We start from the raw sequence: 17,962 nt of genomic DNA, 5'->3' as shown, positions 1-17,962 counted from the left end.
TGGCAACTTCCCTATGTTCCTCTGTTACAGGATTGGCTTTGGAGGAAATCCCATTCATCCCATAATAATGGCATGTGTTTTGGGACAGAGCTCAATAGAAATTTCGATGCATCCTGGTGTAGTTAAGTACATGCTTCGCAGATGAATTGATGAATAATGACAAAAAAAAAAATGGAGCAGAGAAGCCAGAAGAGAGGTGAATTACTAGAATTAGTACTATTTATATATATACCTTTTGAAATAAACATCTAATTTTGTACAGCTTTCTGGATTTCCTGGTCAGTGTCACTCCCTCTAAAGAGGTGATACTATCTATACAGTAAGAACCACAACACTATAATGCAGGACTCTTTTCAAGTGAGACTGGCTGAAAACAAGGGCAAAGAAGACCTAGACCAGTGTGAATATTTTTGAAATCCATCACTTTGTTTTAAAATATACGAATTGTTATAAAGAAAAATCAGAGAAGTATCCTTGCAAATTATTTTACAGCAGGAGGGCAGAAGTAAACAAGGCAAACATTTTCTTCTCCTTAAGGCAGTATCGTGTTTCTGAATCTCAACAAGTCCACTGGATTGGAAGCAAATAGAGGTAGAGATGGTTAAGAGCAGTCTGGTTAAAAACCAGATGGGAAAGGTTAACATTCAGACTTGGCGGCTTTGTGGTCTTGCAAAAATTGCTTCATCTCTAGGCTTTAGTTTTCTCCTATTTTTAAAACGTGGCTCAGAGTAATACCGTCTTATCAGTAGGTTGTTGTGGAGATTCAATGAGATGCCGCACAGGAGGGGCTTAGCACAGTGCCCTGCATGTAAAAGGTGCTCTGTTGATGGTCCTTATTATTACTGGTGAGAAGGACAGACTACAAAATAGCTTTTTTTTTTTTTTCTGTCCTTGCAAAATAGCTCTAATGGGACTCAAGCCAGTAAGACAGCAAGAGATATACTTAGGGCAACAAGACTAGAACAGAGTCTGACCCTGGAACCCAAGAACCGGTTCCCAAGCATTTGTTTCAGGACCCACCTAATGTTTAAGTGAAAGATTACTGAAAATGCCATTCCACTTTGCGTCTTCCTTCCCGGGCCACATAAGCAGGGGTCTGTTTCTAAATCTGCACGTCAGTCCTCCTGCCTTTCTGAGTTCCTCCTTGAATCACTTATTTTAGCAGGACAAAATTAGACAAACAAAGGCAAGCCTTAATTCCACGCACAGATGCCCTGAGCAAGGCTGACTCCTTGACCCTGGTCAGTGCTAAACGGAGATCATGATGCCTTCCTTGGGGTTTCCTGTATATTTCAGGTATCGGTGCATCTCGCAACTGCCAAGGACCCATGTCTGAACCAGAGACTAAAGTTGTTTCCAGCTTTTTCGAGAGCGAGAAGGAGAACACTGCCTGCTTCCTGACCATGCACTCTTACGGGCAGCTCATCCCCGTGCCTTATGGCTACACCAAAAATAAGTCAAGTAACCATGAACAACTGGTAAGACCATTGTGCCAGAGCCTTGAGAAGCTTCAGCACGACCCTGCCTTCCTTTTCCTGATTTCCATTTCTAGGGTTTTGGATCCAGCCCCGCTTTTGTTCCCTTTGCTTTTCCTTATTTCCTTTCTCCTGCTTTTCACACCTTGCCAGACGCCTGCTGGGAAGGCTTCAGGTTAAATGCTGCTTTACCTGCATTAATTAACTACCTATTTCAAAAAGTGTCAAGTTGGGAGACATCTTAGGTATTCGTGTATAATATAAATGAGATGATTATGTTAATAATCTGCAGGAATGTGCTTTCATTTCTGTAAATTCTCTTGAAGCTCCGTTCAGCAATTATAGCTTTTGAAACGTGCTTTAAAGAACTTCCCAGCTGTTAGTGGAATATGGCATATCTAAAATAACACGGCTAAATAATATCTGCTCTCTTCCCTGCTAAACACAATGCTTTATTTTCTTCTAAACTCTGCCTCTAGTATTTGCCTAGGAATATTTGTAAGGGGAAGCGCCAGTGAAATTCAAGCCGGGGCTGGGAAAGTCTGCTTTGTCTTATCGGGGTCCTTCTCTGAAGCTGTGTTTACCCGAGCCCTGGTGGGCAGAATTATTGAAAAGGACTGGGCTCTTTGCCTTTTTGTGAGCCTGAGAACAATAGACCTAAGTCAAAGAAAGGGTCAATTTAGAATTGTTGTAGTTATTTGTTATCTTTTCTTAAAAGTTATTTTTTCAGTTTTTAATTGTGGTAAAATATACATAACATAAAATGTACTGTCTTAACCATTTTTAAGTGGACAGTACAGTAGTGTTAAGTATATTCACATTATTGTGCAACCAATCTCCAAAACTTTCATCATGCATCATTGAAATGTCTCTCCCATTAAACAAAAAATCCACATTCCCCCTTGTCCCTGGCAACCACCATTCTACTTTCTGTCTTTATGAGTCTGACTGTTCTAGTTACCTCATATAAGTGGAATCATACAGTATCTATCTTTTTGTGACGGGCTTATTTCACTTAGCATGAAGTCTTCAAGCTTCACACCTGTTGTACCATGTGTCAGAATTTCCTTTTTTTTTTTTTAAGGCTGAATAATATTCCATTGTTATGTATATACCACATTTTCTTTATGCACTCATCCATCAATGGTCATTTGAATTGTTTCCACTTTTTGCCTATTGCAAATAATACAGCTATGAACATAGGTGTACAGATACCACCTTGAGATCCCACTTTCAACTCTTTGGGGTACATACTCAGAAGTAGAATTGCTGAATCATATGGTAATTCTATTTTCAACTTTTTGAGGAACCATCGTACTACTTTCTACAGCAAGTACACCATTTTCTATTCTTTCCAATAGTGGACAAGAGTTCCAGTTTCTCCACATTCTCACCAACACTTGTTATTTTCTGCATATCTTTAAAAAATGTTTTTAAAACAAGCTCCTCATTATCAATAAATGCTGGGCTGGATAGGGGCTAATCTTGCTCTGTTCTTAAGATCACAGAAGGCTGGTGGCCCATTGGCTCTGTCATTCCTCTTGTCTCCCACTGGAACATCACCCATAAAACACAGGTCTGGGCACTAAAAGAAAAACCACTATAGATCTTTGCTGAAGGCAGCCCTTCCCCCCAGCAGTCAAAAATATCTGTCAGTACCCCAATGTCTTTCCTGCAATTGTTTTCTAACATTTGTACTACGTGATCATTTTGCAAGAGGTGGAGATAACATTTACCTATAACTTTAAAAATTACAAAGAGATTTTATGGCCATTACTTCATCTGATCCTCATGACAATATAATAAGCTCATTTTGGAGATGTAGAAATTAAGACCTTGAGTTAATTATATTTCTAAAGTCCCTGTAGACAGTAAATGTTGGAGTCTGGGCTTGGAACTCGTGTCTTTGGACTCCAGAGGCCACATTCATCTGACCACAGAACACTGCCTCTCTGCGCTCAAGAAGGGTTTGCAACTTCTGGAAGCTGTCATCGACTTAGATGCCCAGTCCACTGTGTCCTATATCCTCCTCATTTCTGTGCCCAGAAGTTCTATTTCTTCAGTAAAGAAATGTACAGAAACAGAGATTTTAGTCAAGAAGCCCAGAACCCTCCTTACTTCCCAATTCCTGTGATATTTGCCATAAATGTTTACTTTCTGCTTAAAGGATTCTGTGACAAATACAAATGAACCACCTAAGTCAGGCCATTATAGATATTTGATGGGACAGGCCTTCTACCAGCAGAAAAAAGAGGCCCATATACTCCAATATTTTTCTAGAGAATTTCATTTCCTTTTTTGGTTCAGGAAAACAGTTACTACATCTCCGTTTTTGCAAGGTTTGTATTCAAATGTCACCGGGTCTTGGGCTGCTGATTGGCTGTCTCATTAGAGCCCTCTGGCCACAGAGAGGGCACTGACATTGCTGCTACCAGAAGGTGGAATTCTAAGATGGGCATTACTGGCCATCCTCAATACTCTATGTAGAGACTGGAAAATTGAATTGAGAAAGATTGCTTCAATTCTGTATCTCTTACAGCCTTAGGTGTTGAAGAGTTAGCATAACATTCATCACTAAGACTTTTCCATAAAAAGACTGAAAATGTTGCCACCATGTATCAAACTCATAAAAGCTAGTTAGCAGTGTTTTTAGGTTCTTAGTGATAAGCTTTGATAGAGTACACAAAGATAGAATCACACCAACTGTTCAAGGAGTTTTCCATTTCTGGTATATTTACAACCACCAGAGACTAGTAATTAATCTCTATGTATTTACAAAACCAAAAATTTGTAGAAATCTTCATAAATATTATACTGTATGATAGACAACTTGGCAATCACTAAGTAGGGGAAACAGAACTATATATACCCTCATTCTAAACTGCTCTGGAAATTAGAATAGCTATAAGAAATCTAATGTTTCAAATGCTGATATTCTTTCCATTGGAAGACTTTCCATATCAACCCTTGTATCCTATTCCAAGCTCCATCCTCCCACAACATGCCAGGGCCTTAATCAATCTTTCTGAGTGCTTGCCTGTGAATATATGTCTACAGGAAATTCTCTGGGCCCAGTGAAGAAGTTATTAAGCAGGCATGAGGTCTTTAGCAATGTAAATTATACACTACTAGCAAAGGGTTTTTATTATTTTGACTAGAAAGAACCTTTAGGCTGAGAAGAAGGACAGCAGAGCAATTGGCTCTCTATGGCCTTGCAGTATAGTGTCAAAAGGAGAGAGAAGAATAATCAGGAGTTTGACCCTTTGAGATAGAAGGCAGAGTCTAGGGGAATCTGCATTTCATCTTCTCAGAAAGGACCAAACCCATAAGCTAATGATCACAACTGTGTGCTTATCATATATGTTATATTTCTTACTCCTATCTACTTGCCCATGGTAATTGCTGGTGGAATCATTAAAAAAAAAAAAATCAAAAGTTCTTTTGTCAATAAAGAAGAGGAAACTGGCAGACTCTTTCCCTCCCCACAGCCAACAGTTGAAGAAAGGGAGCAATATAAGATAAAATAAGTGAAGGTTGGCAGTGGGAAGAAGAATCATGATCTGGGGTGAGCTGCAGGAAAGAAAAAAGAATGCAAGAAACCATTTGAATAGAAAATGTAGCCTGAAGCTGCTCCATGTAACCCAAATTACAGTTAAGACCGGTTAGCATGGAGTTTCATTCAAAGAAACACAGAAACACATGGGAATTAAAAATAATTAAAAGCAATTCATAGCTCTACCAGAAACTCTCAAAGAACTTCAAAAAGGATGTACTTGCTATTTCTTAGCAACTCTTTCTCTAGGCTTCATGCTCTTAATTTCACTCACACACAGCAGCTACCCTGAATCCTTTCTCTCCACTCTTCATTCTTATTTTCTTACTGGAATTTCTCTCTCTAGGAATCCCCTTTCTGACTCTCCTTTCCTTCTTATAATTCCCCCTTCTTTCTACAAACAGCTCTTGTACATCTTCCCAGTGTAAATGATTAAAACCAGCTTTATTCCTTATAGTTCTTTAGCCCTTTCTGCCCATCATCTCAGTTCTGGACAACACAAGCCCAGCAACTAGGGAAGACACAGAATCTCTTTTCAGGAAGAGAAGGAGAAGGTAAAACTCTTAGTAGTGAGTGGAGAGGAGGCAAAAAGCTTACAAATATGTTTAATGTTGAATCTTAGCACACACACAGAAAGTGCAAAATACTACTGCTGCACAGGACCCCACAACCACTTATTACCTCTCCTAGTCTTCCTTTTGAATTTCACGGTGCCTATCCCCACTCTACCCAGACACCACCTTGTCACACCTTAGGATTCAGTCAGACAATACAGGACCAGGAAAAGAGAGACAGAATCTAAAACTTGACCTGTCACTGGTCAGGGGAAGAAGTCAGGGGAGCTGATGCCCCTGTAAGTGTAGTCAGGCTGCCCTCAAGGGTAAAGCAATGGTGGATCCAGGCAGGGAGTGGCCAAGGGGATTTTGGTGGTGTTTGTATAGACCCCAAGGGGAAGTAGTGGGATACACCATCGGGTGGGTAGAATATAGCATTAGGGAATCTAGGGTAGGGAATACTTAGACTATCAAAAGGGTATGCAAGGAGATTTATCAGACAGTCAATAAATATTGCCAATATACTTGGACCTCAGTTAGTGACTCTGATCTCAGGAAAAGGTCCGAAGAGAGCAAGGCTGAGACCTTAGAAATCATCTAGTTCTGAGGGATTTCCAATTCAGTAAGGTGACATGGGAGTAGATAGAGGGAAGTGTGTCATTTTCTGCTCTGAAAATCTATGAGCCTATGAGAGATAAGTATCAAATACCTTTAAGGAAAAATAAGAGGGAAGTAATCAGAGAAGCATGAGCAAAGGGCTATGGGAGGAAAAAAAGTGGGGAGAGAGAATCCACTTGGGATGCTCAAGAAATGCCTATGGAGAACTTAGCATTTGAGAAGGTTCTTTGAAGTTGCATAGAATTTCAACAGAGAAGAGGTAAGGCATCCCAGGTAGAGGAAATACCCTGAGAAAAGGCAGAGAGGCTGAGGAACATGGGGCATGTCTGAGCAACTGTGGGAGAACTTGAGTTTGACTGTAATCTAGGGTGGGATCTAGAGAATATGGTGTTGGAAATGTGGGTTAGATCCCTATTGTAGAGGATCTCAAATAGTAGACTGAGAAGTTTATACAAATGCAGTGGGTAACTGAGAGTTATTGAAGGTTTTCAGCAGGATCATTATCATTGTCTTGCTCTACAAATGTTCACCTGGAAGTCAGGGAGATCAATTGGGATTAAGGATTGTCAAGAGGAGGGAAAACTTATTAGAAGATGAAAGCAGTCCATTTCAGAGTTAATAAGACTGAAATAGGGTGATGGCATTAGAAATGCAACTTGGTAACTGTTTGAGAGAAGAGTCAAAGATAATTGTAGGAATTTACATGTTGGGGGCACATGATAGGCCAGAACTATGAAAATCAAAACAGCCTTATTAGTGGGGGAGATGATAAAATTGGATTTGAGTATGTTGAGTCTGAAGTATCAGAAGACTACCCAGGTATAGATGTTCAATGGGAAGTTAGAAAGATGGTCTGGAACTCTGAGGATGGATTTGGACAAAATAGCAAATGCTCTGAATTGTTGGATTTATTTTTAACACCAGATATCTGTCTCTGCATTTCCCACCTACAGATCCAAGTTGGACAGAAGGCAGCAAATGCATTGAAAGCAAAGCATGGAACCAATTATAGAGTTGGATCTAGTGCAGATATTTTATGTAAGTATCTTTTTTTCACCTCTTCAATAGTATCTAAAGCACAAAAGAATTCAGTGGACTTTGGAGACTGGAGTGGACAGGATAGAAGAGTTCCTCGGATCAACAGGAAGTTGTACAAATCAAAATGACCAGGGATAAAAGGGAGTCTGTACAAATCCAGAATTGTGCTCTCTAGGGATAAGGGGTGAGCTAAAAGCAAAAATTAATACACTGGCTCAGACCAGTACTCCCTCTGGCTTCACTTAAAAAGAACTGGCAGGGAGAAGGCACAGGAGTTAACAGGAAAGATATTTTCCAGTGACCCTTGGTCGGTTGATTCAGTTCCCAGAGGACCATCAGGCAAAACAGGTGGGGCCTGGAGTTTAAAAAAGGATTTAGTTGAAAGGAGAGTGCATTGCTTTCCCCATCCCCAAGCACCACCTCCTCCACCCACTGAAGGACAACCGAGATGATATTTTCCTAATATTTTTCCTATTGGTCATTTTGTTTCTGTTCCTTTACATGTCAGTTGAATCTTACCTTCCAATATCAGATTGTCTTGTCTTTGATTCAGCTGAGAAACTTTAACCAAACCTCTGCTATGTGCCAGGCATGATGCCAGGTATTGTGGGGATGGATGTGCCAGGCATAATGCCAGGTATAGTGGGGATGGTGAGTGGAGACAGAAGCTGAAAATATCAAGGAGAGAGAGAAGGCAGCTATTCATAGATCCTAATATGAAAGAGTTGATTTATTTTGCTGGGTTGAACTTTAGTCCCTGAAATGGCTGTAGAAATCTGTCCTTTCACAGAACAACTTCTAACTCTTCCTCCATGTTTTCATTTTGTAGATGCCACTTCAGAGTCTTCATGAGACTGGGCTTGGGACATTGGGATCCCTTCCTCATATGCATTTGAGCTGAGGGACAATGGTACATATGGGTTTGTCCTGCCAGAAACTCAGATTCAGGCCACCTGTGAGGAAACCATGGAGGCTGTGCTTTCAGTCCTGGATGATGTGTATGAGAAATACTGGTATTCAAACAGTGCTGGAAAGGTGACATCTACTGCTGTGGTGCTGAGCTTGCTGAAGTCCTTCATCTTTCTTCTGTAGGTGCATCCTACCTAGGCCTGCTCAGCCCCAGTGACATGGATATGGCTGCATGAGAGGTGTTTGAGGCTATGGAGGAACCAAATAATTTAAACTAGAAATACTTTTTATTTCAAAAAAGATGAATCATCTTTGCATTTTAATGCTTGTTCTGCTCGTAATTAATTGTTATTACTTTAGTAGACTTTAATATTAGTTAGTGATTGGTACAATAATGCCACAAACCAAACCACTCTATAATTCAGTGACTCACAAATCTATAGGTCAGCTAGGAAGTTCTGCTGATCTTGGCTGTGTTCACTTATGTATCTGTGGTTTGTTTCAGGGCAGCTGCCCCAGGGTCTAGAAAGTTTTTTCCCATCTAAATTCTTTGAAAATTTTGCTCATGCCTGTGACCCAAGTTCACTCTTAATTTTGTGTAATCATGTTAGTAGTGGCATTCAGAAGATAAAGTTATATAATCTCTCTATATAGCTGTTGCTGGTTTTATTTATTTATTTAATGTTTGACTTATTTATTTAAAACAATTTTTTTGAGACTCTACAAGGTACATTTTGCTAGGCTCTGGGGTTACAATGGTGAATAAGGTAGACATGGTCCCTGTTCCCCTGGAATTTCTGTTCCAGTGGGTGAGATTGATTGGAACGGACACTGTTGCATACCAGACAAATCTCATCTCTGGGGAGCCATAATAATCAAGAACACAAATATATAAACTAAACATTGCATCTTGTGACAGGGGCTATGAGAGAAATAAAGAGTAAGTAGAGAGGTAAGCAAGGGCCAGATTGTATGTTTCTGGGTACACAGGTGTTTAATTGTGCCATATTGTCTATTACACTTTACGTGCTCTTCAGGTAGCATCTATGACTGTCATTTCCTATGTATCTCTATGTGACACCTTGAAATGATGCTAAGCACTTGTCAGGCTTTGAACAAATGTTGTCGCTGTGACCAGCTGACAGGGTATCCTTGGGTGTTCAGTCACCCGTTTCCGAATTTCCTTGTTGGTCACAGTCACAATACACTTCTTGGTTGTAACCCTTTTATTGCCTTTCTTTGTCCTCTTTATTTCTTCATGTTTTGCCAGTGTGTGGCTGATAAGGGTCAGAAAGGAAGATGTCAGGGGCAGTGGGGCTTAATGAATCAGAGAACAGCTATTTACATAAAAATGCCAGCTCCACAATTGTGGCATTGTTAGGAGAAAATGGTTGGGTTTCATCAATGGTCAGCCTGGGAGGGAAGAAAACTAGTATGGCCACCAATGCCATATTGAAGAAGAAAACAGAGGAGCTGCGGCTTGAGACTTAGGTTATCAGCTTTCATCCAGCCTGTGTTTTAGTTTCTAAGGCTGTCTGTTAACAATTTGGACGTCTGAGTACTATAGGAGCTCTGATCTACAAAGCTTAATTCATGTCGAAAGATTGAGTCCATGGCCAAAGAAAGCTGGAAGGGAATGGATGGAAACGCAAGCTATCAGCTTGCCTGAAACCTCCCACAGGGATCCTTCCAAAAGTTTAAGACACAATTGTAGCCTTCTCAGGGGGGGCTTCACATGGCTCTGAGGGTGTGGGAGACTGAGGGCCATGACATGTTTTTACTTCTTCTGATAGTGTTTTACTCTTTGTGAAAGGATACTAGAAGCAAGGCTAGAATAGTGATGAATGACCACACTGACTTTTCTCAAGGATGTTTTCAACTTTCTGGTCTTAAATGGTAATAGTTTGGGAAAACTGCACAACTGATGCAACTAATGCAATCTTTAAAGTATCCTATACTGAGGCTTTGTTGGGTCTGGGATGTGATTTTACCCTACTTTAAAGCTAGGAAGTTAGCTTGTTGCTGTTTCATGGGTGTTAGAAGACATGAAACCCCTGAGTCAGAGACAGGAAGTTATCACCCACAGACAGGAAGCAGCATGAACATCAGCATATTTACATTGGTTCCCTTGCTCCCAAGTTTGAATATATTGCATTTTCGGTTACTATTTCTTTCTTTCCACCAAACTTGGTTGATGCTTTTTTTCCATAACTATTCCTGCAAAGGATGGAGATCTCCTTGACCTATAGGTGAATTTAGAGTTTAAAATCAGGCAAAATGATAAATTCAGATGGTATCCAAGTTTCTAGCTCTAACCTTTTTCTACATCAGTGTCAAAATGAGTTATATTTTTGTTTCCATTATGTATGACCAAGCTCTGTTTCCCTTCCTTTTCTTATGCACTTTAGCAATCTCCTGATATGTTACTGAAAATATATTCTTCATATTGCCTGGTATTATTCTTATCTTCTGCATAGAATTTGAATCTGGTATAAAGATATTATGGCACTAAGAGAGGGTCACTGCCCAAGAATATAAAATTACATATTAAATACAAAGGGGTTTTTAAAAATTAAATTAATAATTATTAACTTGATACTATATGCAGTGATTAGAATCCTTTATGTGTATTACTTTACATAATATTCATAAAAATCCTGAGTTAGATACTTTTATTTATTTGATGAAGAAGCTGAGATGAAGGGAAGATAAGAGCACATCTATGGTCACACAGTTCTTAATCATTATTGATTGATCAAATAATTTCTTGGGATAGGAATTTTCTGGTTCCAAGACTTTGGAAGTATTATCTAGTGGCCACTGCTGGTGCTTCATCCAGACTCCTTCCGGCCCCTTCTCCTGCATCTCTTTCTGTCCTTAATGTGTTTTTGGCTTCCAACAGCTCACACCAGTGTGACTCTTTTTCCGATGACTTCCCTTGGGCTATTGCACGTGATTTACCTGCAGCCATAGACACGTTTGGGAGTTCTACCCACCACCAGAAACTCCCAGCCCCTGCCTGGATGGAAACTGATGGATCCAAGAGCATGAAACCTAGTCCCTTGCAGTGGGTTGGGGAAAACTCCAAAGTGTCACTCATGTTCCAGAGATCCTGTGGGATAAGGTTGACATTACCCTGCAAAGAACTTTCTCTGAGGTTGCAGCCATGCTTGGCTTCCACCTTTCCTTGTCCTGTGTCACTTTCTCTTGATAGCACCTCCTGAATAAGCCACTTGTGCATGAAATCCTCGCTTCTGGGTCTACCTCTAGGGAACCCAACATAAGACAACCCCCTTGGGAGTTATTACCAAAACATAATACATTCTTAATTTCCTAAAATGACATTTAATAAAAGTATATATATATTATATATGTATATAATATATATGTATAACTGAATCACTGTGCTGTACATCTGAAACTAACATGATATTGTAAATCAACTATAATGTAAAAAATCATAGTTAAAAAATTTTAAGTATTGCTATTAATATTCAGAAAATGCCTGGGCATTACAACATCATATGGACAGAAATATTTCTATTTTGAAGATGTTGCCATTATGGAACAGGAGGAATCTTGTTCTAGCAAAGACTTTCACTTCAGGAAAACATATGCATTTCCAGTCTGGTCTCTATGGAAGGCACAGTAAAAAAGATTAGCCTTTACGGACTTGTAAATTTTGAAGTATCTGGTATTATGATAAGACTTTATGAGAAAATAATAGCCACTTATAACAGTTTCCCACTCTGCCGTAATCAAGACTGCACCATCTTTTCTTAGCTACCCTGAAAAAGGAATTTTATTTCTTTCTAAGGAGTCATTCATCTAAAATAATACTAATAAAAAATAAAGCTCTATAGAGCTTAAATGGTGAGGGTATTAACTCCTTTCTTACCTGCGTGTTCCTTTCCCCTGGAGCTCTTATTATGTTTTTTCTTTTAAAAAAATACATTTGTGCAAGTCAGCTCTAAAAATGGTGCAAATAGAAAAATGAAAGTCTCTCTCTTTACATGAATGGTGCAAAAGCAACCACAGAAACACAGAGGAGGCAAAGAGGAATGTGCATTCATGGGGTTGAATCCCCCCGGCTCCCGAAAAAGAATCCGGTTGACTAGGTGGAGGATCCTGAGAAGGTGAGGTGGAAAGTCAAGTTGGAATCAGTTGGCTGAAGGTCCTGAGCACTGGACAAGAGTTTAGACATTATTCCTATAGACTGCAGGGAGTACCCATGTTTTTGCACAGGGAGGGTAAATAAACACCTGTTGTGTAAATATTAGTCTGGAATGATGGATTAGAATGGGACATTTAAAGGGGAGACCTCTGAGTCAAACAGTTCAGAAAATATTATATTGTGCACATATAATTGAATAAGACTTCAGTTGAGTTGGTGGCCATAAAAATGGAAACCAAGGGACAGACATCAGAGATGTTGTTCAGAAAGATTCAGTGTAGGGTCTCTTTGATTATGGAGATGTGGAAAAAGGAGGGTGGGAATTATTGTGAGTGGCTGAACAGAAAAATTGTGGTATTAGGAGATCATGAGAATTTGTCTTAAGTCATCTTTATCTCATCCCCACCAAGAAAGGTATAATAGACCAAGGCCGAATATGGACTTACAGATCCATGGAGCCCAAAGGGAAGCAGTATGGAAAAAGGACAAGCCATTTCACTTCAGACAAGAAGTAGGAAATGCAAAATTGTTGCACTGAAGTGTCAGTTGAAACTTAAGGTTTGCTCTCCAACTTCAAACCAGGTCTCCAGGAACAAGCAACCATCATTTCAGTTTCATGTTTGAAAATTTAATTCGATATGGAAAATGGTAAAGCTTTAAAAAAGCTTAAAAACATAATATCCACCAGCTCCTTCCTGCACATACACTAATTTACCCTATGACATTTAATTTAGAATTAGGTTTGCAAGTATATCACTTTAAAGGTTGACTATTTTCTGTAATGCAGTTGCTTAGAAGATTTGTTTTGCAGCAGAATTCTTATTTCAAATAAAAATTTTCCTTAAAGCATGATATAAAAATCAGATAAAAACAGAATTGCTCTGCCTGATCTGGGGAGGAGGATGGGTAGTGAGAGGATTTGGAGGTGTTTCTCTGCCCTACCAGCCACCAGTTGCCCTGCAGCCCTGAAGAACTTTCTGTTTTCTCTCTAGGCCCTTTCTACTCAAAGTGTGGTCCATAGTAGCAGCTTGGTAAAAGTTCCAATTCTCAGGCATCAGAGCTTGCATTGAACAAGATCCCTAGGTAATTTGATGCTCTTGAAAATTTAGGAAGCACTGCTTTCAAGTACACAAATCGCCTGGGAAGCGGGTTCAAACACAGATTCTCAGGCATAGCAACAGGTCTGTAGTGGAGCATGAAATTTTGCATGTTTAACAAGCTCCCAGGGGAGGCTGATACTATTGGTACTTGGACCATGACACATTGAGTAGCCAGAGGCTAGGGCAGTGGTTCTCCGATGTTGGCGTGCATGTGAATCATCTGGAGGTCTTGTTAAACGTGGCTTGCTGGGCTTCAGCTCAGTTTCTGATTCAGCAAGTGGGGCCTGAAATTTGCATTTCTAACAAGTTCCCAGGTGATGTTGGTGCTGCTGTTCCAGGAAACACACTTTGGGGACCCCTAAACTAGAGCACCTGTCTCATCACTGGGATGAAGATGCCACTGGGTAATCACGGGGTACCTTGACTTATTTTCTTAAGTAAAAAGCGGTAAAGGGTAAAAAGATGGAAGTCTCTTCCCTCAAGGATCTCAGAGTCTAGTTCCAAATACAGAAAAGTAAGCAAACACCTCGCATACGTCACGTGCACGGAGCTGAGAGTAGAAGAGCCATGACCTCAGGCTCCGCGTCGGTATCTGAGGGGGCCTGGGAAGGTTTCATCTGCTTGTCTTAAAGCTGGAGCAGAACGTGAAAAGGGTCTGATTGCTTAAATTATCTGTGCTCTATGCAACACACATTCTTTAATTTGAGATCTTGAGAATAGCCGTGAATTTTCCATTCCGTTATGCGTTTGTAATGAAAAATACCTTCAGTCTTTTATAAGGCAGGGTGGGATGGGGTCGGGGAGTACGGTTAGGAGTCAGGGGCTTGGAGGAGAGCAGTGGGGGCAGGGACGAGCCTGCAGAAATCCTCTCTGAGTCTGGGAGAAGAGTCAAGCAACACCTGGTTGTCTCTGGATCTTTGCCTCTTAAGATAAAAAGCCAAGCCTCTGATGTTGGCTGCTACCCCGGTCACAGGTGGGAATCCCCAGGATCCTGTTCTTGAAGGAATGGAGTTCTTAAGCCCTAGGACTGAGGGGTGTGCCTTCTTCCAAGGAACCACAGGTGTCTTAGGCAGATTATTTTCGGATACAAGGGACTGGAACCCAAAACAGTCTGGCTTTAAACCAAAAAAAAAAAAAAAAAAAAGGGAATTTATTGGTTTGCCTAATAGAAATGTATAGAGGGAGTTCAGGAAGAAAAGGTTCTGGAAATTCCAAGATGTTACCAGAGTTAGTAATTTTCCATATTTTGATTTTGCATCAGCTTTTTATCTATTGCTTTGACTGAAGCAGGTTCTTTCTACGTAGGGGCAAGTGACCCCAGCAGCTCCAGGCCTGCATCCTAGCCTCTCTGCAACCCTAGAGGAAAAGTGCTTCTCTTTTCCAATAGCTCCAATAAAATTCCCGAATAGGGACTGAATGGGCCTCCTTGAGTCAAGAAGTTGTAACACACTGAAAGCCTGGGGCACATGCCCACTCGTAGACCAGCTCCCCCAAAACCACATAGATTGAGATGGGAAATAAAACCAGGCTGCTTGTACTGGAAGCAGGGTGAATGGACACTGGTCAGTCAAAAAGCAACAGCTATCACTCGACCAGGAGGAGAGCAGGGCCTCAGCCAAGTCTCAGAATGCATCCTAGCAGATTCAGAGTATCATAGCCTCAAGAAGCAAGTCAACAATTTATTTCTTGAACTGTGTGCTGCATTCATCCAAAATTAGGTTCAGGATCTCCCAAAGCAAAGCCAAAGTCATTCTACTCCCAGTGTCTATTTCATGGTAGCAACAGTGTCTCTGGGCCCTTACACAAATTCTTCAGGCAACAATTTTCTGGAACCATTCCCAGGTTTCATGTATGTGACAGACACTATGGGGCGGTGTTAATGGCCAAAATTCTGAAGCCTTGTTGCCCAGGTTCAAAGCTCAGCTCAATCACTATGTGGCTATATATCTGGGGCAAGTTACTGAATGTGTTTCTGTTTCAACTACCTTATTGATAAAATGGGAATAAGAATAACCTTGTACAGTTGTTAGGAACATTAAATAAATTAGCGACTGGTAAAGCGCTTTGGACAATGTTGGTTTTCCAGGACAAAGTCATTTGTCCACCCTAGACCACCTTCTCCAGCCACAGAGTAAGTGCTCAGTGAATGTTAGGAGTTAAGACAATTATTCTTACTATCCCAGCCCCAGCTCTCATGGGAAATTCCAAAACACAGTAAGGGAGCTCTGGTTACCATAGAGTAATGATAAAAGGTAAAGCACTTGTGAGTATATTGAACAGCTAACATATGCTTAGGGTATGTCAGATGTGATTGTCAATGACCAAACATTCCCAATACTCTCTTTTTTAGCTCTTGGTTTCTTAGCATCCTGCCATTCTGGGATCAGTAAGATGTCTCCCAGGGGCATTACTGAAGAGACGTTTGCCCCTTAAGAAAGACACTTGGCCTGGAAGGTTGAGGTGGAAAAGGGAGGGGGCAGAGTACAGATGAGTGATTCTTTCTAAATGCACCCTAGGCATTCCCCACTTCTTGGATGCCTGCTGGTCCTCTGCACTGATTCGGAGATCCAAGCTGCACTGATATCACCAGAAGAAAGAGTTGGTCTCTTTTCTCTTGTAAGAACCTTCTAGTGTACCTCTCCCTCCTATTGCCTTTTTCTTGAGCTGATCTGAGTCACTTCTGGTCCTCTGTGGGCCCTCTGGGTTCTCTTCCCCTTTCGCTCTATAAGATGGGTTTCTGTATCATGGAGATGAGGCACACATATGTCCAGTGAGGAGCAAAGAGCGGGTGTGTCAGTAGTTTTATTTTATTTTTTTTAACATCTTTATTGGAGTATAATTGCCTTACAATGGTGTGTTAGTTTCTGCTTTATAACAAAGTGAATCAGTTATACATATACATATGTTCCCATATCTCTTCCCTCTTGTGTCTCCCTCCCTCCCACCCTCCCTATCCCACCCCTCTGGGTGGTCACAAAGCACCGAGCTGATCTCCCTGTGCTATGCGGCTGCTTCCTACTAGCTATCTATTTTACGTTTAGTAGTGTATATACGTCCATGCCACTTTCTCACTTTGTCACAGCTTACCCTTCCCCCTCCCCATATCCTCAAGTCCATTCTCTAGTAGGTCTCTGTCTTTATTCCTGTCTTGCCCCTAGGTTATTCATGACCATTTTTTTTTTCTTAGATTCCATATATATGTGTTAGCATACAGTATTTGTTTTTCTCTTTCTGACTTACTTCACTCTGGATGACAGACTCTAGGTCCATCCACCTCACTACAAATAACTCAATTTCATTTCCTTTTATGGCGGAGTAATATTCCATTGTATATATGTGCCACATCTTCTTTATCCATTCATCTGTTGATGGACACTTAGGTTGCTTCCATTTCCTGGCTATTGTAAATAGAGCTGCAATGAACATTTTGGTACATGACTCTTTTAGAATTATGGTTTTCTCAGGGTATATGCCCAGTAGTGGGATTGCTGGGTCGTATGGTAGTTCTATTTTTAGTTTTTTAAGGAAACTCCATACTGTTCTCCATAGTGGCGGTATCAATTTACATTCCCACAAACAGTGTAAGAGGGTTCCCTTTTCTCCACACCCTCTCCAGCATTTATTGTTTGTAGATTTTTTGGTGATTGCCATTCTGACCGGTGTGAGATGATACCTCTTTGTAGTTTTGATTTGCATTTCTCTAATGTTTAATGATTTTGAGCATTCTTTCATGTGTTTGTTGGCAATCTGTATATCATCTTTGGAGAAATGTCTATTTAGGTCTTCTGCCCATTTTTGGATTGGGTTGTTTGGTTTTTTGATATTGAGCTGCATGAGCTGCTTGTAAATTTTGGAGATTAATCCTTTGTCACTTGCTTCATTTACAAATATTTTCTCCCATTCTGAGGGTTGTCTTTTCGTCTTGTTTATGGTTTCCTTTGCTGTGCAAAAGCTTTTAAGTTTCATTAGGTCTCATTTGTTTATTTTTGTTTTTATTTCCATTTCTCTAGGAGGTGGGTCAAAAAGGATCTTGCTGTGATTTATGTCATAGAGTGTTCTGCCTATGTTTTCCTCTAAGAGTTTGATGGTGTCTGGCCTTACATTTAGGTCTTTAATCCATTTTGAGTTTATTTTTGTGTATGATGTTAGGGAGTGTTCTAATTTCATTCTTTTACATGTAGCTATCCAGTTTTCCCAACACCACTTATTGAAGAGGCTATCTTTTCTCCACTGTATATTCTTGCCTCTTTTATCAAAGATAAGGTGACCATATGTGCGTGGGTTTATCTCTGGGCTTTCTATCCTGTTCCATTGATCTATATTTCTGTTTCTGTGCCAGTACAATACTGTCTTGATTACTGTAGCTTTGTAGTGTAGTCTGAAGTCAGGGAGCCTGATTCCTCCAGCTCCGTTTTTCTTTCTCAAGATTGCTTTGGCTATTCGGGGTCTTTTGTGTTTCCATACAAATTGTGAAATTTTTTGTTCTAGTTCTGTGAAAAATGCCATTGGTAGTTTGATAGGGATTGCATTGAATCTGCAGA

The 17,962-nt window shown here is 40.4% G+C and overlaps 1 protein-coding gene across 1 annotated transcript in view; it reads left to right on the top strand.

Moving 5' to 3' along the window:
• The window catches only part of CPO (carboxypeptidase O), a 102,840-nt gene extending 85,233 nt beyond the window's left edge, over positions 1-17,607 (top strand). Inside the window, 5 exon segments of the mRNA XM_082396772.1 lie at positions 31-121; positions 1,297-1,478; positions 7,154-7,238; positions 8,068-8,087; positions 8,091-17,607. Of these exon segments, the coding sequence (XP_082252898.1) occupies positions 31-121; positions 1,297-1,478; positions 7,154-7,238; positions 8,068-8,087; positions 8,091-8,330 (618 nt within the window). The 3' untranslated portion in view covers positions 8,331-17,607.
• The last annotated feature ends 355 nt before the right edge of the window (positions 17,608-17,962 follow it).

This window comes from Balaenoptera borealis (genome assembly GCF_965194805.1).
Source record: "Balaenoptera borealis genome assembly, chromosome: 6".
NCBI lineage: Eukaryota > Metazoa > Chordata > Mammalia > Artiodactyla > Balaenopteridae > Balaenoptera > Balaenoptera borealis.
The sequence above is the reverse complement of the archived record's forward strand: the minus strand, read 5'-3'. Positions and strand labels throughout refer to the sequence as shown.